The 27675-nt window shown below is 40.9% G+C and overlaps 1 protein-coding gene across 3 annotated transcripts in view; it reads right to left on the reverse strand.

Moving 5' to 3' along the window:
• Positions 1–27675, reverse strand: part of cntn1b (contactin 1b) — a 356136-nt gene that overhangs the window by 191177 nt on the left and 137284 nt on the right. For all 3 annotated transcript variants that reach the window (XM_028810951.2, XM_028810960.2, XM_028810943.2), the window contains 2 exons: positions 6848–6992; positions 4785–4963 (listed from right to left, as the gene is read on the reverse strand). In XM_028810951.2, coding sequence (XP_028666784.2) covers positions 4785–4963; positions 6848–6992 — 324 coding nt within the window. The remainder of the gene's footprint in view (positions 1–4784; positions 4964–6847; positions 6993–27675) is intronic.

Raw genomic sequence — 27675 nt, forward strand, 5'->3', positions numbered from 1 at the left:
CCCTTGGGAGCAAGGCGGAATGTAAATGGAGAGAGTAGGGTGGATTGTGTGTGCTTTCAAACCCCTTGTCAATGGCTCATACTGGAGAGGTAGTTGTGAATGGATTTAAAGTGGAAGCTCTTTTTGATTCCGGCAGCAAAATTTCCATTGTTGATCGCCGGTATGTACTACCGCAACAGTGGTTAAAAATAAAGACCAGTATAACCTGTGTGCACGGGGATATCCATTTCTATAAATCCGCCCAATGTTTCATCAGCCAGGGAGGGTCAGTTAAAAGAATCACCGTAGCGGTCCTCTCAAATCCACCTTTCGCTGTGATTCTTGGGCAGGAGTGGTCTGATAGTAAAAGCGGTGAAGTACTGACCCCTCCTAAACCTAATTTGGGCCTAGTAATAGACGGGAATCCTCCATCACAGGTTGTCTCTGCACCGTGTACTCAGCTGGCAGAGAGAGATATGGGAGACCAAGAGGAGGATTGGAGCTTCCCGGGCCGTCGCAGACCATTGCGTCATCTGTCCGCGTCTTGATGGAGCGGGATGACTCCCCCACCCCTTGAGGTCAGACCAGACCCTCTCTCAGATTTAAGCTTCCAATTTAGACAAACACCGACCTTGTTTAAAAGGGAACAATGGAATGATGATTCCCTTAAATTTGCAAAGAATGCAGTTACACCAGTCAACAGCCAAGACACCCATCAGCCCATGCCACAGGGGCCCCACTTTGTTATTGAAAATGATTTATTATATTTCCGGTGGCAAGTTTGTGATTTAGCGCACGCCCACCTCCTAGGAGGCCACCAGGGCGCCAACAAAACATTAGAGCGTATCAAGCTACGATTCTATTGGCCGGGAATTAACGAGGAAGTTCATCGCTTCTATATCTCTTGTCCAGGGTGTCAGCTGTGGCAAATTCCAAGGAGGGACTGTGCTCCTCTTGTTCCCCTTCCCTTGATTTATGTCCTGTTCGAAAGAATAGTGGTCGATATAGTGGGACAACTGGAACCCTCGGCCTGAGGACATAAATATATATTAGTCCTCGTGGACTATGCAACCCAGTATCCAGAAGCTGTTCCGTTGCGCTCAGCTAATTCTATAGCCATTGCACGGGAACTAGCAGGGGTCTTTGCGTGAGTTGGCATTCCTAAAGAAGTCCTTACGGACCAAGGAACCTCGGAGACATTCAGGGAAAAGGCTAAGTTACTTAAAATAAAGCACCGCGGTGTATCATCCTCAAACCGACGGTCTAGTGGAGAGGTTTAATCAGACTCTCAAACAGATGCTTCGCAAGGTGGTCAGCGGGGATGGAAAGAATTGGGATCAACTCCTCCCCCTCATACTCTTTGCCTACAGGGAAGTCCCACAAGCCTCGATGGGGTTCTCTACCTTTGAATTATTATATGGACAACAACCCCAGGGCATACTGGACATTTTAAAAGAAGGTTGGGAAGGAGAGGCTCTTCCTTCGACTAATATTTTGGAGTATATCGTGCAGTTACGTAATAGATTTGAGAAAATTTGACCCATATTAAAAAGTCACATGGAGGAGGCGCAAGCAGCACAGTCCCACTATTATGACCGTGGCACGACGCTTTGGGAATTCCAACCGGGGGATCGGGTCCTGGTGTTGGTTCCCACCTCCCACTCTAAACTACTTGCCCATTGGCAAGGACCATACAAAGTTAAGGAGAGGAAAGGGCTCGTCGACTATTTAGTGAAACAGCCCTATTGTCGGCCGAGCGAGCAGATATATCACGTGAATCTGCTGAAACTGTGGAAGAAAAGGGACCCTGATCCCTCCTCTGGCCAGCCCCGCTCATTCTTTGCTCAGACCAACACACTTAACTTCTGCTCTAACTTGAATACCCGACAGAGGCGACAGCTCGAAGCAGTTATCTTGTCCGTCCCGGAGGTGGTAGACGAAAACCCCGGAAGGACCTCTCTGATTGCCCACAACATTATGACTGAACCCAGGGTTATAGCCCAAGAGCACCCCTATTGTCTTCCCAAGGCAAAGAAGGCTGAACTGGAACTGGAAATCAAGTACATACTGGACTTAGGAGTCATAGAGGAAAGTTATAATCCCTGGTCCAGTCCAAGAGTCTTGGTTACTAAGCCCGACGGGAGTTGGAGGTTTTGCAATGACTTCTGTCGACTTAATCAGGTCTCACAATTTGATGCTTATCCTATGCCTTGAGTGGACGACCTCCTTGAAAGGCTTGGACAGGCAGAATATCTGACCACAATTGACATGACCAAAGGGTACTGGCAGGTTCTTTTAATGGACTCAAAGGTTAAGATCGCGTTTAGCACCACTAGTGGGCACTGGCAGTATCGTGTTCTTCCATTCGGGTTACATGGGGCTCCTGCGACTTTCCAGCGTCTGGTGGACAAAGTGATCTGCCCCCATAACACGTATATTGCTGCCTACCTAGATGACATTGTCATCTATTCCAGCACCTGGAAGGAACACCTGCAGCATGTCTGAGCGGTATTACAGACGCTGGGTGAAGCATGTCTTCGGATCAATCCAAAAACATGTTTTTTTTTGGGTTGAAAGAAGCCAGATATTTGGGTTACCTGGTGGGTCGTGGTACTGTGAAGCCACAGTGCTGTAAAATAGATACCATTTTGAAATGGCCCCGTCCGCGAACCAAGCGGCAGGTCCAAGCATTTCTCAGTTTAGCCGGGTACTACCGCCGCTTTGTACCACACTTTTCGGAGAGAGCTGTGCCCTTGAGTGATTTAACAAAGAAGAGGGCTCCCAACATTGTGGTATGGACTGATATGACGGAAGCTGCATTCAGTGACTTAAAAAGGGCCCTGAAGTCGGAACCTGTTTTGAAAGCACCTGGCTTTTCGCTCCCTTTTATCTTCCAGATGGACGCTTCAGACACAGGCCTAGGAGCAGTGCTGAACCAAAATCGTCAATGGTGCTGAACACCCTGTCATGTTCCTGAGCCGGAAACTGCTGGATTGGGAGACCAGGTATGCAGCGGTGGAAAGAGAGGCTCTTGCGATTAAGTAGGCGATTACACAGTTGAGGTACTACCTCTTGGGCCGGGAGTTTACACTTGTCACAGACCATGCACCTTTACAGTAGATGGTCCTGCATAAGGAGTCCAACCCTTGAGTCACTAGGTGGTTCGTTGATCTGCAACCTTATAAGTTCTTGCTCGTTTATCGGAAGGGTTCTTGCCGATGCTCTCTCTCGCATTCACAACCTCTCGGTGCAGGATGCCCAACCCGACTAGTCTGGGCTGAGGGGGGGGCCCTGTCACACAAACGTGTTTAGGAGACAACTAAAGGGCTTGAGTACATGTAATTCCACACCAGACCAGGGGGTGGCGAAGTGCACTAATTCTCCCTCTCGATCTCTTACAGACCATTCTAGGGAAATCCCGCCCCACTCCAGTTCTGGTCCTGATGACATCCCTTCCCTTACTGGCCTTTAAAGCTGCCATCTTATGTATACTAAGTCACTTCTGTTTTGAACTCAGTTGTGTGAACATGTCTGTTCTACTAATCAGTTTTGCAGCCGGGAAAAATTATACGGGTGGCTGCCCCAAGCCTTCACAACATCTTATGGTCATTTTTGTGACAATATGTATGTATACACACACACACACATATATATATATATATATATATATATATATAATCACATACATTTGGCCATTTTTTCCATATACCTCTATGATGTAGATAATGGATACATTTTAGTTTCATGATTTATAATATCCTTTGATTTGTATACACATTTATTTTTCCTTGTTCTCTCCCCAGTATGTGCACAATGAGCTTTGTTTTTTTTAAAAGAATATAAAAATGTCCTTTATTTGCAGTCTTGTCCTCAGTCCTTTAGAGCTATCAAAGCATTTGGAGGGTTGCTATAACTACACTGCATTAAGCATCCTTTGGAAAAGAGTACATTACCTGCCATGTCAGCTATGGAAGATAGTGGTTTAAATAAAATTTAAACAGAGATACATTTTTATGTTTAGCAATGTGGTAATTTACAGTGAGGTGAAACGGGACTCCATAGCAGCATTATTAGAGAAAATGGAATACATTTAACACTATTTAGTTGTACAAATTATTTTGTTTTTACTTAAACAATATCCGTTTTCTGAAAGGTGGTAATGTGAAACTTTAGTTCTTGGTACATTTGAGAAAAAAGACAATAGCCATTTACAGATATTTACAGGCAAGTCTAAATAAAAGTTGGAAAAACAACTTAGGTAATCTGTCTTAAGAAATACACAAGACTGCTTCTTTTGGTGTACTTTTTTTTTTTTTTTTTTTGTAGAGAACATTTTAGCATTAGTCTTCCTAATCCTACTGCGGGACTGCTTCATTTAGACATTTGCAGTGTAATAGTAAAAGAACATATCTTAAAATATATTCCAAAAAATGGTATATTTTACAATACCTATTAATTCTGTAATGTATAAAGAACTGCCAATTTTAGGACAAAGTGAGCCATGAAAAGTAATTTTATCATCTTTGTGGCATTTAACAGAATAAATGCTCAAGGCCATAAACATCATCTACATAACAGAGCACCTTGGACAAATCACTAAGCAACCATGTTTACAAAAGTAAAGCATTTGGCTGTTGAATGTCACAGAGAAAAACAATCATGGTAGCCAAATTATACACTGAGACTTGAATACTACAAAAAATGTTTCTCTAATGTGAGACCAACAGAAGTCATTTAAAAAACGAAACATAAACCAAATATATTATTAAGTTAATATTCAAATTGGAGAAAACACTGTTACATACATCCAAATTTTAGGGTTGCTTCCTTGCTGACCACATTGCCAAACACATTTTTTGCGATGCATTGGTACTTTCCTTCATCCCTGCTTTTTTCAGGGCTGTTAATTACCAAGTTTCCTCCTATTATACTATAATGATCATTTGATTTTGTCAAATCAATTTCCCATCCATTATAAGTCCACCTGTATAAAAAAAAAAAAAGAATTGCATAGGAGTCAGTTAACATTGCAATGTTAAAGAAATTAAAAGATAGACAGTTTACTTTACAAAATATTAAGAATTTTTAATTAACAAATCAATGATCTATTGCCACTGATTCTTTAAATTTCTTTTCAAGGATATGTATACGTTATTTTTTCCTTTGCATTATAATAAACATGATGTTGTCATTGCATTGAAATGCAAGGAAATTTTGAGTTTCAATATTTTTTCTTTTTTTTATTATATTTGCAATATTTTATCTATTTTACAAAAGACTTTTACAATATCCCTATCATGAGGATTTACTGTACATGTACTGTATGTTCATATACATTATTTTTATTGATTTATCCTTATATATACCTGTAATTAATTAAAATCCTTGCGCTTACCATTGTGTTCAGGTAAAAGACAAGTTGCAGCAGGCATTAAGTTCAAATTTAATTTTTGCTAGAATAATACAGTATATGATTTCAGATATGGAATATGGATATATTCTCAATTACCAACAAAAAATAAATACACCTCATTCGTTGTATTATGAGGCCACATTATATAACATGAGATACTCATCAAAATTTTTTCAAGTGATAAGACATAAGAAATTTAAGAGTTACCAAAGCAATAAAATAAAAAAGTATTAACAAACTAGTCATAAAAAAAAGAAAGAACTATTAGGAAATTAGAAAAACATTACATAAGATAAAGGTCTCTTTTGACAGGACTGAACTGGATTTTTTATAGGAGAGGTAACAAGCCTTACTTTTAGGGAACACCTACAGCAACGTGCTTTCTATTTTGACAATTTTTAATAATTATTATATCCTGCAGTGTTCTCAAAAAAGTGATTAAGTTGACAAATGGCACAATTTTGAAACACACACATAATTCTGTTTAATTACAATCTCTGGCTTATTTCAGCTAAACCACCAGAATCATCATCTTTACGCACTCAGTTTCCTTTCCTGCACTTACATAGTTTAACAATATTGTTATTAGTTGCCCATTTGGTCCTACCATGACCCCAAGCATTGCTCTCTTTTCTTTCATTGTTGCTCCTTCCATACAGAAGGGTGTTCACAATCTTCTTAATTTTGCCTAATATCTCCAAAATGCATGTGATTTGTGGTCTCATCAGTTTCTCCTTCTTATACACTAACCACTATTGTCTGTTTTATGATTCACTTATTAATGAGCTTCTTGTCTCCGCAGTCTAACCTGATGTTCTTCATTACTTCTAACAAATTATTCCATTTTATCAAAAGCTTTCTTAAAATTCAAGAAAATGTAAAAATAAATGTGCAAAATGCTTGCAGTTGTTTTCGAGTTTACTTCCATTCACAATTTCACACACTTTAAACACTCCTGAAAAATCAAATTGTATGTCAAGTATACAATACTTTTTACTCTTTATATCTAGGCCATTTGCATTATACTAACTTTTACCATCTGGGCCTGATTCTATGTCGCTTACACTCCAGCCTTCTTTGTAAACTGAAATCAAAAAGCGAAGACATTCAGGATAAGAAACTGGCGGTATCTGCTGAAGGGAAACTCTTTATTAGTACAGAAAGAGGGTACGTCTACACCTAGGTTGGAGGGTAAAGCATCATTTTAAAGAATTTTTTAATCATTAAAAGTTAAACTTTATATAATTTGTTAGTTTATACAGATTTTTTTCATTATTTCAGACTTCACAAAAAACATACAGTGCTTTGTATATGATCTGATTACAGTCAAAGATGACTTGCTTGATTTTATTACAATAATATCCAAGCAGCATTAGAAAGCAGCATTAGTCTGTCACTGAATACTTCGTTCTGGTCAGGCAGTTAAAATGTATTTTCAAAGGAAGTATGTATTACTTGTATACAGCAGGAGGGCTTCCACGTGCTCTACAGTTCATAGAGATCTTTGCATCTGTAGATTCTATTGGATAAATAGTATCAGCTGGCTGTTCTTCAAACACTGGTCCATAACCCTTTCCAGGAATATAACCCTTGACATCCTCTGTAAGAAGACAAGAAATAAATATTTAATTATTAAATATCAGAGAATCTTCACTAACAGCGATGGCCAATGTATTTTTGTCTAAAAAAAGAATAATTTATCATCATCATTATCACTGGTTAATGGCTATTTTATGGTTTTACATAGGTTTGCTGGTTGCCACCCAGATGTTTTTCTCCTCTCCATGCGTCCAGGATATCTTTTGGAGGTGAGACCAATTCTTTCTATATCATTTCACACCATCTCTAGTCATGTCTTCTTTGGCTACCCTCTGTGGCTCATACCTTCCACCTTTATCATGGTATAGCTCTATACCCAGTCACCCTCTGCCTTTTTCTCCACTTGCACAAACCACCATACATAATGGGCTAAGCAGAAACAGACTAATACCACAACACCAAGTTTTTCTCTTAACTTAGCATTCGTCTTTTTCTCCTTCGCCGACATTCCACTCACATATCTGATCATTCACAACTCTGTTCTTGTCAGCTCTATTTCTTACTATGCTTTTGTTGGCCACATTTCATTCATATACAGTAGAACATACAGTATTACCGCTCATACAACTTTCAGACTTTTTACTCTTTGATCCCAGAGAGACTTCTTCAGAAGTTAGCATAAGGTAAAGGTCCTGGAATTTCTCTCATGCATTCCTCATCTTGTCTAACACAGCTTTTTCTGTACTTGTGTCTGCACTTGACAGTTCATGTGTGTAAAAGAATGTCCCTACTTTTTCCAAAACAGCTCCATAGCCTTTGACAAAATGTACATTTTAAATTTACATTCTGCCTGCAGCACACCACTATGTCTTCTGTTCACCTGCTTCTGGCAAATTGTGTGTTGGGCTGAGTTTCTCCCAACACCTTTACCACATAAGTTGTACACCTATGCACTCACCTCTTCCATGCCCCCTGCCTCTTGGCATCCAACCATCTACTAGTTACTTCTTGCATTTACACTGAGGCAGTTTGCTTCCAAGGTAGTTTTCTATTTCAAGATGTTCTCCTTCAATTCAACTTAAAATTTTGGTTTATAAATACAGTAATCCCTCCTCTATCGCGGGGGTTGCGTTCCAGAGCCACCCGCAAAATAAGAAAATCCGCGAAGTAGAAACCATATGTTTATATGGTTATTTTTATATTGTCATGCTTGGGTCACAGATTTGCGCAGAAACACAGGAGGTTGTAGAGAGACAGGAACGTTATTCAAACACTGCAAACAAACATTTGCCTCTTTTTCAAAAGTTTAAACTGTGCTCCATGACAAGACAGAGATGACAGTTCTGTCTCACAATTAAAAGAATGCAAACATATCTTCCTCTTCAAAGGAGTGCGCGTCAGGAGCAGAGTCTGTCAGAAAGACAGAGGAAAGCAAACAAATCAATAGGGCTGTTTGGCTTTTAAGTATGCGAAGCACCGCCGTCAGGAGCAGGGAGAGAGAGAGAGAGAGCGAGCTAGAGAAAAACAAACAGTCAAAAATCAATACGTCCCCTTCGAGCTTTTAATTATGCAAAGCACTGTGCAGCATGTCGCTTCAGGAAGCAGCTGCACAGAAGATAGCAACGTGAAGATAATCTTTCAGCATTTTTAGACGAGCGTCCTATCGTCTAGGTGTGTCGAACAGCCCCCCTGCTCACACCCCCTACATCAGGATCAGAGAAAGTCAGCGCAAGAGAGAGAGAAAAGTAAGTCGGGTAGCTTCTCAGCCATCTGCCAATAGCGTCCCTTGTATGAAATCAACTGGGCAAACCAACTGAGGAAGCATGTACCAGAAATTAAAAGACCCATTGTCCTCAGAAATCCGCGAACCAGCAAAAAATCTGCAATATATATTTAAATATGCTTACATATAAAATCCGCGATAGAGTGAAGCCGCGAAAGGCGAAGCGCGATATAGCGAGGGATCACTGTACACTTATTTCAATAGCTCCATCACTGTCATGAAAATCAGAAGACTCAGAATAAATCCCTAGTCCACAGCCACCTTCATCTCAAAACTTTCAATATCTCCATCTGCTGTCTTGACCACCATCTATATATATAAGTCACTAAGTCAATGGCAAGCAAGACGCACGCAAGACCGAGCCCCGCCCACCAACAATTGACTAAGCAGCCAACCATGGCACACTCACGACAACAATTCGTGCAAGAGCGAAAGCATTTGCCAAGAATGTTTTAATTAATCAAGAACGAAAGTCGGAGGTTCGAAGAAGATCACATACCATCGTAGTTCCGACCATAAACAATGCCGACTGGCGATCCGGCGGCGTTATTCCCATGACCCGCCAGGCAGCCATTACTCCCACTGTCAAACTTAAAATTGGTTCAGTCTTCATACTTCTCAGAAACCTCATGCCAGCAAGAAGTCTCTGTAAAGGCACTAGACTGACTGTTCTCAGCATTCACCGCAATGTACTAGAGTGTAAAACAATCGCAGCTGCTACCTCACAAACTGTCCTTATTCGCCGGATTTGCCTGACCCCATCAGATTCAAATTTGCCTTTTACTGTTACACACAGACAATTTCCTGTTAGATTGGCCTTTGCAATGACAATTAATAAGGTGCAGGGACAAACCTTCAAAAAGATATGCCTGTTTTGCATACAATCCATGGCAAGCAAGACGCACGCAAGACCGAGCCCCACCCACCAACAATTCACTAAGCAGCCAACCATGGCGCGAGAGCGAAAGCATTTGCCAAGAATGTTATCATTAGTCAAGAACGAAAGTCAGAGGTTCGAAGAAGATCACATACCGTCGTTGTTCCGACCATACACGATATCGACTGGCGATCCGGCGGGGTTATTCCCATGACCTGCCGGGCAGCCAACCAGGTAACCAAAGTCTTTGGGTTCCGGGGGGAGTATGGTTGAAACTTAAAGGAATTGACGGAAGGGCACCACCAGGGGCCTCATGTATAAACGGTGCGTACGCACAGAAAAGTTGCGTACGAACCTTTCCACGCTCAAATCGCGATGTATAAAACCTAAACTTGGCGTAAAGCCACGCACATTTCCACGGTAACTCATTCCTTGGCGTACGCAATTTCTCCGCCCGGTTTTGCAGACTGGCGGCACCCAGTGTCAAAGCAGTGCTACTGTTCCTGTGTGGTTACCCTTTCTTAGATCCACATTCACGGCAGCGGCTTTATCAAATACACTGAAATTAACCGCATATCGTTCATAAATTTAATGCATCTGATTGTAATTAACCTGTAACAATATAATGGTCAAACTACTGTTCCTGTGTGCTCATCCTTTCTTTCTTAGCTCCACATTCCTGACGCGGCTTTATAAATACACTGAAATTAACTGCATATTGTTTATTAGTGTAATGCATCTGATTGTAATTAACCTGCTGCAATATAATGGGCCAGGGAATAGCCCTAGTATTCCCAATACCATAACTGCTTTAGCGTTGTTACGCTCACTGCATCTTGTTCTTCTTTTTGCTGTTCCCGTTAAGGGTTGCCACTGCGGATCATCTTTTTCCATATTACTCTCACTGCACCACTCGGAGTATTTATATCATTGCATCTGAGTGTGAATCACAGCAGCAGATGATCGGAAAGAGAATTATCGGTATACAGTTTCAAGTACACACTACCTCAACCACGGCAAAAAGCGTCAAACCCTTTCCTGTACGGACCTCGCGTTTCAGAAACAGTTTCATCCCAAGAACTATAAACACACTCAATCACCTCACTGTAAACTTGCACTACAGTTATAATATTGCACAACCTGCACTACTTTATAAAGCGCGTATGATGACAATATCATTTTTAAGATGAAATGCAGCAAAATATGTTGCTTATAGTATACAGATAAAACTTTAACTTCATTTAAATAATCTGTATTGCTAATAATTAAACATGTGAGGACACGGTGCCGCAGCGTATAGCTAGTTCAAGGATAGCTCCTGCCTTGCGCTGTATTCTTGCTGGTGCTGACGCGACACTGGAAGGATAGACGAATAGAATAATTAAACATGTACCACGAAGATATTTCAATGTTCCTTAAAAGTTTTGGAGAATCGGCGTTCTAAGCTTACAAATGGCTTAACGTCTATTACAGAGCTGATTGTGTGGCGATTGGTGAAAGAAAAGTATGGACAGGAATTGGAGGTTAGTACGTTTGAAAGAGACAGTACTTCTGTAATAAATTATTTCATCGAAGGTCACACATGGTGCAGCAAGCCTCTTGCGTGAGATATGAACAATCACTGCGCCACCGTGTTCCCATGTTTAATAACATGCTTTCATTCCTATCATCATGAAAATGATATCACGTATACATCTCAGTATTTTAATTATTCAGAGAGCTGTAATATCTCGAATGTAATGCATTCTGTGTCCTGTCGGAGAAAGAGAAAGAATGGAAGCATGTAGTGATTCACACACATAGAGCACATAGAAGATCAAACACAGAAAAAAGCATTTAACATGCTACATGAGAAACTAGTAAAATAAACGATTTTAAGATGAAGTTTATGATGTTCTACTTTAATGGCAAAATAAACTACGTGATTGAAGTGGAAATTTCGAGATTAAAGTTGACATTTCGTGCTTTTTTCCCACTGTGTGCCTATGTTTTTTGTTTGTACCCTAATACGCTTTCATATGACACTCAGACGGTGGGCTACAACTCGCCTTTTCACAGCGACCTTGATATGTGATTTCTTTTTTATTTCGGACACTGTGCGACTTTGTGAATTTAATCTTTCGAGTTTTTCCGACACTCTTTCACTCGATCAACTTTCTTTTGTTGATTATACCACTGTTTAAACCAACAAATAGTATGTTTTTCCTTTGCCTCCACTTGGTATTCGCTGAAATTCTTATATTTTCCCCTGTGCTTTTCCCATTGTCTTTTCACAGAAGGCTATTTATATTGATTTGCATATTCAAAGAGGCGTAATTCTGGGAGGAGTTGGGGCGGGACAGAAGGCGCGTGCACGTGCGTTACTTTTCACGCTGATCGGGATTTATGTAGTGGAAGAACGTGAAAGTATGCGTGCACACAGATTCCTGCATCTGGATTTTTCTGTGCGTACGCACAATCCCGCTTTTGTGCTTACGCCATGTTATAGTGTGAGTTCTACGCACGGCGTTATACATGAGGCCCCAGGTGTGGAACCTTTGGCTTAATTTGACTCAACACGGGAAACTTCACCCGGCCCGAACGTGGCTCACAGGTGCATGCGAACTGTAGCACAGACTAAAGCAACTGAGGCGGTGTTTGGAAAATGAACAGTCAACGTGCATTACAAGTGCATGTGGACTGTACACAGACGAAAGCAATTCAGGTGAGGAGTTGGGGGCGGGCACATGAGCAGGCACTGTGTACTGAACGATGACTAAGAGATGACTAAGAAATTGGCAGACTAGAATGCCGGGGCGGAATGGGCGTCAGACGATCGAACTTGCCTATCTAGAGGATGTAAATGTCCTAACAAGGTTTCCGTAGGTGAACCTGCGGAAGGATCGTTACTGGTTGTGCCGACCCATTGTTGGACGGTTAGGACCCGAAACCTCTCGGGCCCGCTTCCCCGCCCTCTCTCCGGAGAGTCGGAGGGGGGGGAAAGGGCGTCCTCAGTGGGCACCCCTCGCCGTCCCTCACTCTGGGAGGTGGGGGCGCGGCGGCGGTCCTCCAGTTTTCAGTCACGGACAATTGTATGTTGCTCTCTCCAGAGTTCCATCTTTTCATTCACTTACAGTCATATCCTCAAATCCACCCCATTTGGACAACTGTGTCTTTCAGGAAGTGTTCACCCATCAATACATAATTATGCAGCGTATGCTACGCCGCGGGTTGGCTAGTTCATACTACTTCATACACTCACATCAGCACAGACATTAACCATTCATTCATACCTACCTTTCTCAATGCCCACCTAACCACCTCTGGCAGGACTATACCAAATGCCTTCTCCAGATGTACAAATGCATCATTGAATTGAATTTCTTTATTGTCATTATACACAGTCTAATGAGATTCAATGTGCAACTCCTTCACAAAACAATAATCTTTCCAAAAAAATGACAAAAATAGCACTATAAAACAATAAGAATATGCAATATGAAAACATAAGTACAATGTACATATACATATAGTGCAAAGTTCTCTCCTGGGAGCACTTAATGAACTGATTGACTGCATTTATACCTCTTGGGAGGATACTGTCTCTGAGCCGCATGAAAGGCTCTGTAGCATTTGCTGGATGGAAGAAGATCAAATAGACTATGGCATAGGTAAGTGGAATCCATGCAGATGCTGGTGGCTTTCCTGAGGCAGCGTGTGCTATAGATGTTATCCAGAGCTGGAAGCTGCACCCTGACAACACTCTGCACTCTCAACAGCTGAGATACCACACACAAATACAATTGTTTAAAATACTCTCTGTTGTGCAGCTGAAGTAGGCCAGAGGCACCTGTCATGGGAGGGCAGCATTTTTCAACATTCCAAGGTAAAACAGCCTTTATTGTGCATTCTTGACCACTGTCATGGCGTTAGCTGTCAATTAAAGGTCCTTGGTGATATATATCCCCAGGAAGGTAAAGCTTGATACACACTCCCCCCTATCTCCATTGATGAAAACTGGAGCATGTTCCTAATCACGTGATCTTGTGATATCAATGATGAGCTCCTTGATCTTCCCTGTGTTGAGGGATAGGTTGTTCACTGAGCACTATCTCGTCAGATTTTTCATCTCATGATTCATCAATATTGGAAATTAGCCCAATCACTATTGTGTCATCTGCAGATTTTATGATAGTATTGGTGGCATGCAGGTGAGTGAAGATGGAGGAGATGATGGAGCTCAGTACACAGCCTTGTGGTATGCTCATGTTCAGGATTACGATGGAGGAGAAATGGGGTCCTAGCCGTATCACCTAATGGCACTCCGACAGGAAGCTGAGGATCCAATTACATAGTGGTATGCTGAGGCCCAAACTGGTGCAGTTTATGGATGAGTTGGGAGGGGACAACAGCATTGAAAGCAGAGCTATAGTCTACAAATAAGATCCTCACATATGTGCCCTGTCCCTCTAGATGAGTCAGGGCTGTGTGCAGAGCTAGAAACATTGCATCCTCTGTAGATCTATTAGTTCTGTAAGTAAACTGATATGAGTCCAGGGAGGCGAGGATGTTGGCTTTAATGTAAGAGAGAACCAGTCTTTCAAAGAATTTCATTATTATTGGTGTCAGAGTGATTGGACAATAGTCATTCATTTTACAGATGTGGGTTTTCTTCGGCACTGGCACAATAATGGCTGACTTAAGTGCCTCGTACAGCCTACTGAGAAAACAGTTCCCATTGTGTGCATTCAACAGTCCTGGAGTTGAGCTATGTCTTGCTTGGGCCATATTTTCACTGTGTTTGTGACAGCTTTCAGATTTTTTTCTGCATTTGCTGGGAAAGAAAGATCATATTTATTGTTCCTTTCCCAGAGTTCATGGAAAGTTTTACTTTCACCTGATTCCCATCTCTTTTCCCTACTCCCTGAACCACTTTCATTACCTGCTCCAAAAGCTTAATCACTCAATATGACCCACATTACAAAGGATGAATGACCCTTTTTTGTATACTGGAGTAACTGTGTTTCTATTACACTCCTCTGGAATCCTCCCTTCTCATTTAATCATGTTGCATAGATCTGTCAACCATTCTACTACAGGACCTCTCACTGCCTTCAACATTTCCATCACCATGGGCCTGCTGCATTATCATATTTGTTCTGCTCATTTGGCGCCCTCATCATACAATTCTTCCATGAATCCTTACTTCTATTACTATTTTTTAAGATGTTCTCTTTGGTTTTTAAGCAATTCACACACTTCTCATATCCTATCTTTCTGTTTCCATGCGTTTCATGAACAAATTTCTTTTTCCTTCCTCATTCTCCCACCTCTTTCTGGTACTTCACTTTGCTTATAGATTGCCGTGTGAACTTCTGCTTTTCTTTTCTGCCACTCCTCATAGCATCTCCTCTTTTCCTCAGTTGCCATTTCTACCTTTAGCATTCCACCATCATGTTTCCTTTTGTCACAACAGTGAAAATATAGGCATGTTATTTGAAAAATGCATCCTCTTCTTCTTTTGGAACTACCAGTAAATATACTAACCATTATTTTTGAAAATAAAAAAAATCTATTTATTCACTTAAAGATCTAGTACTGCCAGAATTACTGCATAACCAAACCAATAAAAAAAAATCTCTCATGAAGAAGCCACCTGCTATCGTCTACTTATTTTAATATTTTCAATAATTGCCAAGGAGGGGTCAGGCTTCTCAATCTGGCATGGAACTGATGGATTATAGTAATTGTTTTTTGTTTGTTTAATGACAATATGTCAGATTACTGGTAAATCCACATAACTCCATGAAACGTGTTTTTCCGCAGCCTTTCCAGCAGCTCCGTGTATGACTTTATCTTTTTACCTTTGTTCTGTATTTTTCTCTATTTCACTGTTAACTCCTACCACTTTCTTTTATGTGGACTTGGTTCCTGGACACTTTTTACTACTTTTTACTACTTGGACATGGATTTTTACATGCCGAGACTCGTCTATTCAAGTAGTCAACTTCAAGCGCTGAGAACAAATGCCTGTGCCAGTGTAGTTCCCTATTTACCTGACGAGGTAAGAAGACAGTATCATGGCAGCAGAGCAGGCACTAAGATAAAAGCCAAGCATCTAGCGAGAAAGTGGCGCTACAAACCTTCGGTGCCTTCTGTGATCCTGGGAAATGTGAACTCGCTACCAAATAAGATCGATGAACTGGCTGCACTGGTGAAAAATGTCAGGACCTACAGAGAATGCAGTTTGTTGTGTTTTAGTGAAACGTGGCTAACAACTAACATCCCAGATGCTAACGTGGAGCTACCCGGGTTTAGCACAGTTAGAGCGGACAGAGATGCAAGTACCTGCGGCAAGCAGAAAGGAGGTGGACTCGCACTCTATGTCAATACAAGGTGGTGCAACTCTGGACATGTAAACAAAATCTTCTCTTGCTGCAGGGACATCGAACTGTTGGCCATAAGTCTGCGTCCCTATTACTTGCCCAGAGAGTTTGGACATGTCATTGTTGTTATTGTTTACATCCCTCCTCGGGCGGACATGGAGATAGCGAATGACATCATCCATTCTGCTGTTGCTAAACTGCAAATGCAGCACCCCGAGGCGCTTGTGCTAATTGCTGGAGACTTTAACCATGTGATGCTGGACAAAACATTACCTGCCTTCTCTCAGTATGTGGATTGTAACACCTGGGGTAATAGAACTATTGACCTACTGTATGCAAACGTTAAAGACGCATACAGCGCCACCCTGCTGCCTGCGCTTTGGAAAGCAGATCATAACCTGGTTCTGCTTCAGCCTCACTACAAACCAAGAATAAGGGAGCTACCTACAACCACACACTCATTCAGGAAGTGGTCCCCTGAGGCAGAGCAGGCTCTGAGAAACTGCTCTGGAACTATGGACTGGGATATCCTGCAGGGATCTTATAGTGAGAACATTGAGGAGGTTGTTAACTGCACTACTGACTACATCAACTTCTGTATGGACATTGCAGTTCCAGTAAGAACTGTATGCTGCAATGCTAACAACAAGCCATGGATTACAAGTGACATCAAGGGCCTTTTGAACCAGAAGAAAAGGGCTTTTAAAGCGGTGATCAGCATGAGCTCAAGCACGTGCAGAAGGAACTCCGAGTCCAGCTCAGGGCAGCGAAGGAGCAGTACAGGAGAAAGCTGGAGCAGAAGTTGCAGGATAACAGCATGAAGGAAGTGTGGGATGGGATGAAGATTATCACTGGCTGCAGTTCGAAGTGGGGTGCCACCATCGAGAGAGACGTGGAGAGAGCAAACCAGATGAACAACTTCTTTAACAGGTTTGACCACCCTAACCCACTCTCATTCTCACCTCAGAGGACTGCACCCTCCACCCATCCTTCTGCTGATACCAGCATAGGAGAGAGTTTCCCCCAACTCACAATTACAGCAGCCCATGTAAGCAGAGAGTTGAGGAGACTTTGTGCTAGCAAAGCAGTGGGTCCAGATGGAGTATCGCCACGACTGCTGAAGGCCTGTGCGTTGGAGCTGGGGAGTCCTCTACAGCACATCTTCAAACTGAGCCTGGAACAGGGGAGAGTCCCGAGGCTTTGGAAAACATCTTATATCACCCCAGTCCCAAAGGTATCACGTCCTAGTGAGCTGAACGACTTCCGGCCTGTCGCTCTGACATCACATCACCACCTAAGGCCACAGGTCTGCCACGACCTTGGCCCTCTGCAGTTCACATACCAGGAGAAGGTGGAAGCGGAGGATGCCATCATCTATATGTTACATTGATCCCTCTCCCACTTGGACAGAGGCAGTGGTGCTGTAAGAATTATGTTTCTGGACTTCTCTAGTGCCTTCAACACCATCCAACCTATGCTCCTTAGGGACAAGCTGACAGAGATGGGAGTAGATTCATACCTAATAGCATGGATCGTGGACTATCTTAAAGACAGACCTCAGTATGTGCTTCTTGGGAACTGCAGGTCTGACACAGTGGTCAGCAACACAGGAGCGCCGCAGGGGACTGTACTTTCTCCGGTCCTGTTCAGCACATCAGGACAGTGGACCCTTGACTTACAAACTCAATTCGTTCACGAGGTCTGGTTGTAACTCAAGTTGGTTGTAAGTCAAGACTATTTTTCCCCATAAGAAATAATGGAAATAATAATAATAATAATAATAATTCATTACATTTATATAGCGCTTTTCTCAGTACTCAAAGCAATACCCATAATGCGTTCCGAACCTCCCACAGCAACACTTACTTAACCTTTTCATAATAAAAAAGGGTTGTATAATGTGCATCATTTACCAAAACACCAATAATTTTTCTAATGTACTAACCAAAAAGTTATAAAAAGTGCCTAGCCTACCAGAAATAACAATTTCATACTGTACTCACCATTTAATTTGACATCTTTGGGCTGCAGGAAGGGAGGAGGAGGAGAATGAAATGGAAGGTGGTTATTGTTTGGAAGGAGCCTCCTTATACAAATCTTTTCTTTGTAAAATTGTCGAGATGGTGGATTTCGACATGCTGTACATATTAGCGAGATCGGTCACACGAACACCACTCTCATATTTCCGCACAATTTCCTTCTTCGTTTCGATTGTGATCGTTTTCTTTACCTTCGTTACCTTCTCTTTCTTCCTTAGCAATTATCAAAAAAAATTATATAAATCACTGCACTGACCGAAATTACGTCCACAAACACATGTATCTGGGCTCCGACTGACGCTTACAAACGCTCTCAGCTGTTTGTTTACAATCGCGCAAGCGGATACACGTGACCGCATTCAGGTCGTAACGCAAGATGTTGGTCATAAATCAAAACAAAAATTTTGGTCGTAAATCAAGTTGTTCACATGTCAGGCCGGTCGTATATCAAGGGTCGACTGTATACATCGGACTTCCAATACAACTCAGAGTCCTGCCACGTGCAAAAGTTCACTGACGACACTGCTATCGTGGGCTGCATCAGGGGTGGTCAGGAGGAGGAGTATAGGAACCTAATCAAGGACTTTGTTAAATGGTGCGACTCAAACCACCTACACCTGAACACCAGCAAAACCAAGGAGCTGGTGGTGGATTTTAGGAGGACCAGGCCCCTCCTGGACCCCGTGATCATCAGAGGTGACTGTGTGCAGAGGGTACAGACCTATAAAAACCTGGGAGTGCAGCAGGATGATAAATTGGACTGGACTGCCAATTCTGATTCTCTGTGCAAGAAAAGACAGATCCGACTATACTTCCTTAGAAGGCTGGCATCCTTCAACATCTGCAATAAGATGCTGCAGATGTTCTACCAGACGGTTGTGGCGGGGACACCTCACGACTGGACAAACTGGTGAGGAAGGCAGGCTCTGTTGTAGGCATGGAGCTGGACAGTTTGACATCCGTGGCACAGTGACGGGCACTGAGCAGGCTCCTGTCAATCATGGAGAATCCAGTGCATCCACTGAACAGTATCATCTCAAGACAGAGGAGCAACTTCAGTGACAGACACTGTCCTGCTCCACTGACAGACTGAGGAGATCGTTCCTCCCCCACACTATGCGACTCTTCAATTCCACCCGGGGGGGTAAACGTTAAAATTATACAAAGTTAGTGTCTGTCTGTTATACCTGCATTGTTATCACTCTTTAATTTAATATTGTTCTTTATCAGTATGCTGCTGCTGGAGTATGTGAATTTCCCCTTGGGATTAAAAAAGTATCTATCTATCTATCTATCTATCTATCTATCTATCTATCTATCTATCTATCTATCTATCTATCTATCTATCTATCTATCTACTAGCAAAATACCCGCGCTCAGCAGCGGAGAAGTAGTGTGTTAAAGAGGTTATGAAAAAGTAAAGGAAACATTTTAAAAATAACGTAACATGATTGTCAATGTAATTGTGTTGTCATTGTTATGAGTGTTGCTGTCATATATATATATATACACACACACACACACACATATATATATATATATATATATATATATATATATATATATACACATACACACATATACACACTCCCGCATGGAGTTTGCTAAAAGACACCTGAAGGACTCTGAGATGGTGAGAAATAAGATTCTCTGGTCTGATGAGACCAAGGTAGAACTTTTTGGCCTTAATTCTAAGCGGTATGTGTGGAGACAACCAGGCACTGCTCATCACTTGTCCAATACAGTCCCTACAGTGAAGCATGGCAGTGGCAGCATCATGCTGTGGGGGAGTTTTTCAGCTGCAGGGACAGGACGACTGGTTGCAATCGAGGGAAAGATGAATGCGGTCAAGTACAGGGTTATCCTGGACAAAAACCTTCTCCAGAGTGCTAAGGACCTCAGACTGGGCCGAAGGTTTACCTTCCAACAAGATAATGACCCTAAGCACACAGCTAAAATAACGAAGGAGTGGCTTCACAACAACTCTGTGACTGTTCTTGAATGGCCCAGCCAGAGCCCTGACTTAAACCCAATTGAGCATCTCTAGAGAGACCTAAAAATGGCTGTCCACCAACGTTTACCATCCAACCAGACAGAACTGGAGAGGATCTGCAAGGAGGAATGACAGAGGATCCCCAAATCCAGGTGTGAAAAACTTGTTGCATCTTTCCCAAGAAGACTCCTGGCTGTATTAGCTCAAAAGGGTGCTTCTACTAAATACTGAGCAAAGGGTCTGAATACTTAGGACCATGTGATATTTCAATTTCAAAAATTCTTTTTTTTGTCTGTCAATATGGGGTGCTGTGTGTATATTAATGAGGGAAAAAATTAATTTAAATGATTTTAGCAAATGGCTGCAATATGACAAAGAGTGAAAAATTGAAGGGGGTCTGAATACTTTCCGTACCCACTGTATATATAAATATATATATATATATATATATAAATATATATATATATATATATATATATATATATATATATATATATATATACACATATACATGCACTTTCAATAACATAGAAATCAATATAAACAACATTAACATCATTATCATATGAGAATATGAAGTAATATATAAGAAGCACATTTCATATAAATATAAATTATTAAACAGTAAAATCTTCTTCTATAATTTGCTACCGTGGCTATTCGTTTGTCTGTCCAGGATTTTAAATCACCTGTAGCTCGCAAACCGTTTCACCTATTGACTTGAAATCTGGTACACATATAGAACGTCACGTCTACTATCCGCTTTATGGGTGATGATTGTATTACTCTTTTTATCTTTATTTTATTTTATTGTAGAATCAACTCCTATCTGCGCACACCAGGGCGGCCATGGGCGGATGCGTATGGTGTATTCACTCCATGTTATCGTGCATTGCGCTGTCACTGGTATTTTGATAAAAGAATTTGAACAACATATAAGAAGCGTATAAATTATTAAACAGTAAAACATTAACATTTAAGAAGTAAAGTTACACTGAGTACTACTGCAGTGCCTTCGGGTATACCTTATTTTTTGTTTGCCCATTACATGCTTAAATGTATACATTTTTTGGTGTACCTACCCGAGAACACGCGACATATAACCGACCGTGGGAGAAGCATGGATTTTAAACACGCGTTGAGTTCATCTGCTGGTCTCCCTCGTGGAATAACTGGTAATGTTTGACTAAAATCTACAACGAGTAAAACGACATTACCTCCTATTTTTTTTTTTTTTACGATCTCTGAGATCTTGCTTTTTTCGGTTCAAGGTTTCATAAGCTCTTTTATGTTCCATGGTGTACTTATCCCAAACCATCATCTTTGAATGTTGCAAGACTTTCGCCTTGTATGTAGATCGGGGTAATTACATTCATTGCATTCCTAGTCTGAATCACAATCGGATTGTATGGGTGGTTACCTGGCAGGTAACGCTTATGTTTGGTCATCAAGTCGTCTAACATCCGCCACGTGCCCTCTTTTAATTGCGAGAAGCAGATATATATAGCCAAATTCTCACGCTTCGTTGCGGCGAAGTACTGCTTTTAATTTTTTATTAAGAAGGAAAGAAAACCTTTTTAAACGGATCAAAAATATACCAATAACAATTTGTTAAGGATCCGTTTTTTTGTGAACCTCGCTTTTCACAGTTGTCGCGCTACGGTGTGTGTTTCGTTTATTTGACAGTATGTAGATCGTGGTAATTACATTCATGGCATTCGTTTTCTGAATCACAATCTGATTGTATGGGTGGTTACCTGCCAGGTTACGCTTGTGGTTGGTCAGGAAGTCGCCTTACGTCCGCCACGTGCCCTCTTTCTGTTCCCAGAAGCAGATCATAGAATGGTTTTAATAGTTTACTTTCAAATAATGCAAAGAGTATGCGACACGTGTTTCTCCCTAATTCTGGGCTCATCAGGCGTACACACTCACTGCATCCCCTCTCGGGAATGGAATCTCTATCGTCAGCGCCAGAGTTGAAGCCCCTAACGTTGCAGTCAGCAAGTCGGCTAACATCCGCCATGTGCCGTCTTTCAGTTGCAAGAAGCAGATCATAGAATGGTTGAAATTGTTTACTTTCAAATTATGCAAAGAGTATGCGACACGTGTTTCGCCCTAATTCGGTGCTCTTCATGCGTACACACTCATTGCATCCCCTCTTGGGAATCGAATCTCGAACGTCAGCGCCAGAGGTGAAGCCCCTAACGTTGCGCTACGGCGTGTGGTTCGTTTATACCTCGTGTCTTCTCATTAAACTTTTATCTCGCGAAGATGCTTGTATGCTTCACTCGCTCGCGTCTTACTGTTTCGCTCCCTTCTCAATTGTTTAAGGATTTTTTTTGTTCTTCACTGTTTGCGACTCTTCCTTCATTTCTCCCTACTGCGTTCAGAGTCTTTTCACGTGATTACGTGGGAGGCGTGATGATGTGACACTCAACTCCGCCTCCCACGGCCATCGAGCTGCCGTCCATTACAGTATATTGTAAAAAAAGAGGTTCCAGTTATGACCATTACGCGTTGAATTTCGAAATGAAACCTACCTAACTTTTGTAAGTAAGCTGTAAGGAATCAGCCCGCCAAATTTCAGCCTTCCACCTACACGGGAAGTTGGACAATTAGTGATGAGTCAGTCAGTCAGTCAGTCAGTGAGGGCTTTGCCTTTTATTAATTAGTATAGATCACATTATTCATTTTGAATCTATGGGTCTATGACAGGGGTAGGCAACATCGGTTCTGGTGAGCCGCAGTATGTGCAGGTTTTTGTTCCAACCCAGTTCCTTAACGAGAACTCAATTATTGCTGATGAAGCACATATTGCTTAAGTGACATTTTGATGCTTCATTTTAGTGGTCTTGCTTGTTAAGGTTCTCCAACCTTAATTGCTTATTTCAATCTTAAACTGCTGCATTCAGTGTTTTAATTGCTCCTTATTAGCAATAAGATGTAAAAGACAAAGCAGCCAGCAGTTCTCCAGCTAGCTTTTTTCCAATTACATCTGTGTGTGTTCATCATGCACTGTTTGATTTAATAAAACACTTAATAGAAAAATGTGACAGACTGAAAATGATCTGTTTTAGGCTTCATATCATTTGGATGATATCCTTGGAAAGGAAAAAAATCTACGATATAAGAGCCTTACATTGCACAGACTAACAAGCCATAAAATTAAATAAGGTCTGAGATTGGCAATGATTGGTTTCTAATTAAGCAATTGGGTTGGAATGAAAACCTGTAGCCACTGCGGCTCACCAGGACCGACGTTGCCTACCCCTGGTCTATGAAAATTAAAATTCCAAAATAAAGTCTATTGTTATCAAGAAAATATTGATTTTAAATTAGTAAAAATCCTCACACATTTTTATTCAATGTATAAGCAACTTTGCAACAGCAAACTAATAACATGAATGTCTGGATTTATCTCCAGTCATCTCCAATATTATGCAGTGCAAATAAACATCTGTGTAATGCAAAGGGAAAAAGTGGACAATTTTCCTAATGTTCAAACAAATAAAAACACTGATGTTACATTTATTTCATATATGCATAATAATCACATTTTTAACACTGTGGTAGATTTCTTTCTATCTATTTTCAAAAGCCATTTTTCCACTACACGTTTGTGGAGAGCTGTAACTGCTTTGAGCACATTGGGTGTAGAAACTGACACTGGATAAGAACAGCATTCCACCAATAGTCACATTTTTCCACTCACTGATATGCCAAAATAATCTGAAGCCTCAATTTGAAGCCTCCAGTTAATCAAACATGCATATTTTCTGGAATGCTGAAGGAAATCGGTGCACCCTAAAAAAGTAAAAAGTAGTAAATTACACACAAGCAGTAAATAGGTCTGCAGCCAATTTCAGTGGTCTACAAATTGATTTCTTGCAATCAGAAAAAACATCTCTGTTTTACTAAACAATTTTTCTTCTATAATTAGCTAATGCCTAACAGTAAAAATGATGGGGTTGGTTTCCATTTTTGGCTTAGCTCTGAGCTTTGGATTAATCAAATCTAATGACTAACTCATTAAAGGTAATTATGAAGAAATGTATTAATATTTATGGATTATAAATTATACATTTACATTATATATCATGATGACTTTAATGCAGCTGTATTCCTGTACTTATACCGTATTAAACATGCTGCCAAAAAGAAAAGAAAAAGAACAGTATTTCAGACTTTAGACTGTGTTGTGTCAATTTACAGGGATGTATGGATTATTAAATCAAGTCAAGTCAACTTTATTTATAAAGCACTTTACATACAACAGCAGCTGACCAAAGTGCTGAACATAGGCTAAAATAAATTTTGAACAAAAACAAAATAATAAATAAGTACATAAAATACAATAAATAAAACTAATTAAAACATAGTAAAAACAACTAAACAGAGTTAAAACAAAGTAAAATCAACTGCTCACACAGGATCAAACACCAAACCAAAAAGGTAAGTCTTTTTTTTTTGTTCTTTATTTCATCTTATACGATTTCTCGTATTAGAAATTTATTAGTTTTCACATACCCCCTGGGGTCAGAGCGCAGGGTCAGCCATTGTACAGCACCCCTGGAGCAATTACTGGTTAAGGGTCTTGCTCAAGGGCCCAGCAGAGTAGGATCTCTTTTGGCAGTGACGGGGATTTGAACCGGCAACCTTCAGGATACCAGCGCAGATCCTTAGCCTCAGAGCCACCACTCCACCCCATAAGTTTAAGAGCAGATTTAAAGATGGGCAGTGAGGAGGCCTGTCTAATGTGGATCGGCAGTGAATTCCAGAGCCTTGGAGCCACAACGGAAAAAGTGATGAAAAATACCATGACATCCACACTGCACGCTGTCTCAGGAAAGTGAACTGTATCAGGCGGGACCCCAGCCACCCTGCACTGTCACTTTTCACCCTCCTCCCATCTGGGAATCGACTCAAGTAAATTTCGGATGTGCACCTCCAGGTTCAGGAACAGTTTTTACCCAACTGCAATCAGACTCATGAAAAATCAGTAACCTTGTGTCACCTCCACTAATACCTGCACATATAATTCTGCCACTGTCTCTATTTATTCCTAGGATTCTGGTTTTATTTATTTACTTATTTATATTCATTTATTTATTGTGTGTTTTTTGTCTATGTTCACTGTCTGAGGGGGTACATGCAAGCAAGCATTTCATTGTACATGGTACTTGTACTTGTACACATGACAATAAAGAATTGAATTGAATGAATTGAGTAATGACAAATAATGAATTACTCAAAAAATGCAACACCTCTTTCTATATCATAAGCATATTTATATAAATACTTCTGATTTCATTCTAACTATAATTAATACATGAATTCAGATAATCTTTTAACCAATGTGAAGCATAAATCCTGCTTGTTAAGTACTATAATGTACATTCCAAAAAATAGTATTTTATTTATTTATTTATTTTTGCGCCAAGTAGCCCACCAAACACTGCCAGAAAGTGGTAAGAAGGTACAGCTAAATACAAAAATTGCATCTTAGTGTCCTATGGATGGGAAACAGTAAAAACTTATGATATGACCAATGATGCCAGCAATGGTTTAGCAGAAACCAGGATAATTCTGAGTACTTTATAAATTTACTGCACATATGCATTTTATACGATATCACATGCAGAGACTATGTGTTATTTTTTGGTCTGGTCTACATGTTACATAATATTCAACTTGCAAAATAACAATACTTTATATGAAGGTTCACTACCTTCACACCTAAAATGGAGGATCTGTTTCAATAAGTGAGATGGAGTTATATGTAGCTGCACATAATTATGCTATCACAGCTATAACAAAAAGATGTGGGGAGAAATTACTATTACTGCAATGCATAGATGGTTATATATGTTTCAGGAAAAACACAATTGAAAATGTAGTGATATTTCCATTTACGTAAAAGAAATTTTAATTATGTCTGTTTCAAATGGGTGATGAACCACAACCAAGTGAAAAAATATGGATTGAAGTGGACAGCATGAGGGACAGAGGTCTGACACTGGGTGGGAGTAACAGAACTCCCCCTTCAACCCTTCCCCCATGTGGACAATAGTTTTAATATTAATCTTTTTACTAATGTTAAAAAAGCAACTTTAGTGGGGGATATTATAGTCATTGGCAACATAAATTATCCAAACATTAAAAGGAATAACCATACAAATTACTGAGTTCAAAAACAGGAGAGTTTAGTAATCAATAACCTCTTTTTATACACAGCTTATTAAAGAGAAGAGATGCCTTATACATTTAGTATTCTGTAACAATCAAGATAGAATTCAAGGAGTAGAAGTGACTAAACCACCACAATCTAGTGATCATACTCAAATGGATTTCAACTCTTTCTGGGCTGATGTCGACTTTTGTCAAAATTCAGGGGTAGAGGACGGTAATCAGCTGTAAACTGCAACAAAACTCGCCCTTATGTTTTAGTTTCTCTTTGCTAGAAGGAAAGTTATGTACATAGCTTTGTTGATTTAACCTCGATTCCCTACACGTGCATGAGTAGTGAAGAGCAAACAACCTCTGAAATGGCATCGACATCTGGCAAGAGATCAAAGCAAAATACTCCATGGACATTTTATGTAATTTCGTTAAATAGGACTCTGACTAGTCAGACTCCAAGTTTGATGTACGTAAGTGATCTGGAGATGGATATCGAAAATGAAAGTGAGGTACCGGCATCAGCTGATCGGTCCCCAGCTGATCGTGGTGCTGATCACATTCGTGCAACTGATGTGCCTACAGCAGAGTTCACCTGGGAGGACCACCACTTATGATAACAAAAGGTACAAACCATATTGTGTCAAGCTGCGACCGCCACCAATTTGCTGTGCGAAGACAGCCAGGCAGCCAGCCCACAGTGCATTCCTGCTGACCACCTAGGTGCCCCCACTGCCACCAGACATGCTGAACATGCGCCATCAGCAGCCACAGCACATAGCAACAGACGTTTTATGTTGATGTATGTGTGAAACCATCGCTTTGTGTGCTTTTCAGAAAACTGAGGTTTTTGGAAAAAATATTCAACCCTCAAAGAGTTAACAGTGTTTTGGCAGAGTGCAAATTCAAAATTGAAAACCATTAAAGGTAACTTTTGTAAGGCAAATTCTGAAATGCAGTAAAATCTAAAAAATATAAACTAGAATAAGCTTTATAAGAAGTAACAAATAAAGGAGAACTCCACAATTAAAAAAGACAGTTAAAAAAAATCCATACAATTCATACAAGGCAAAAAACTTTAGTGCTAATTATAGGGTGTGATGGACGGCCAGCAACTCATCCCGGCTGACACATCCAGGACGCTAGATGGCGTCTTCCCTGCAGCCTAGAGGTGCCCCAGATTCCCTCAGGGCATCATGGAAGATGGAGTTTGGCTTCACAACCCTGTTGGGGACCCTGGGGGCCACCATGTGACGCTGCAGGGAGACGAGGGGATTTTTGTTTCCCGTATAGCCCAGAAGTACTCCCAAGTCACGGGGACGAAGGAACAGAAGTACTTCTGGGCTGAAGAAAAATGTAATTCTCCATCTGACCCGGAAATGCTGACAAGTCACGCGAACAGAAGAGGAGAAGCACTTCCGGGTCAAGGACTATATAAAGGACTATGGGAGACCCAGCAAGTGAGCCAGAGTTGGGAGGGAGTGTGACGGAGCTGCTGGAAGGAGAGGAG

This window comes from Erpetoichthys calabaricus, chromosome 1 (assembly GCF_900747795.2).
Source record: "Erpetoichthys calabaricus chromosome 1, fErpCal1.3, whole genome shotgun sequence".
Classification (NCBI taxonomy): domain Eukaryota; kingdom Metazoa; phylum Chordata; class Cladistia; order Polypteriformes; family Polypteridae; genus Erpetoichthys; species Erpetoichthys calabaricus.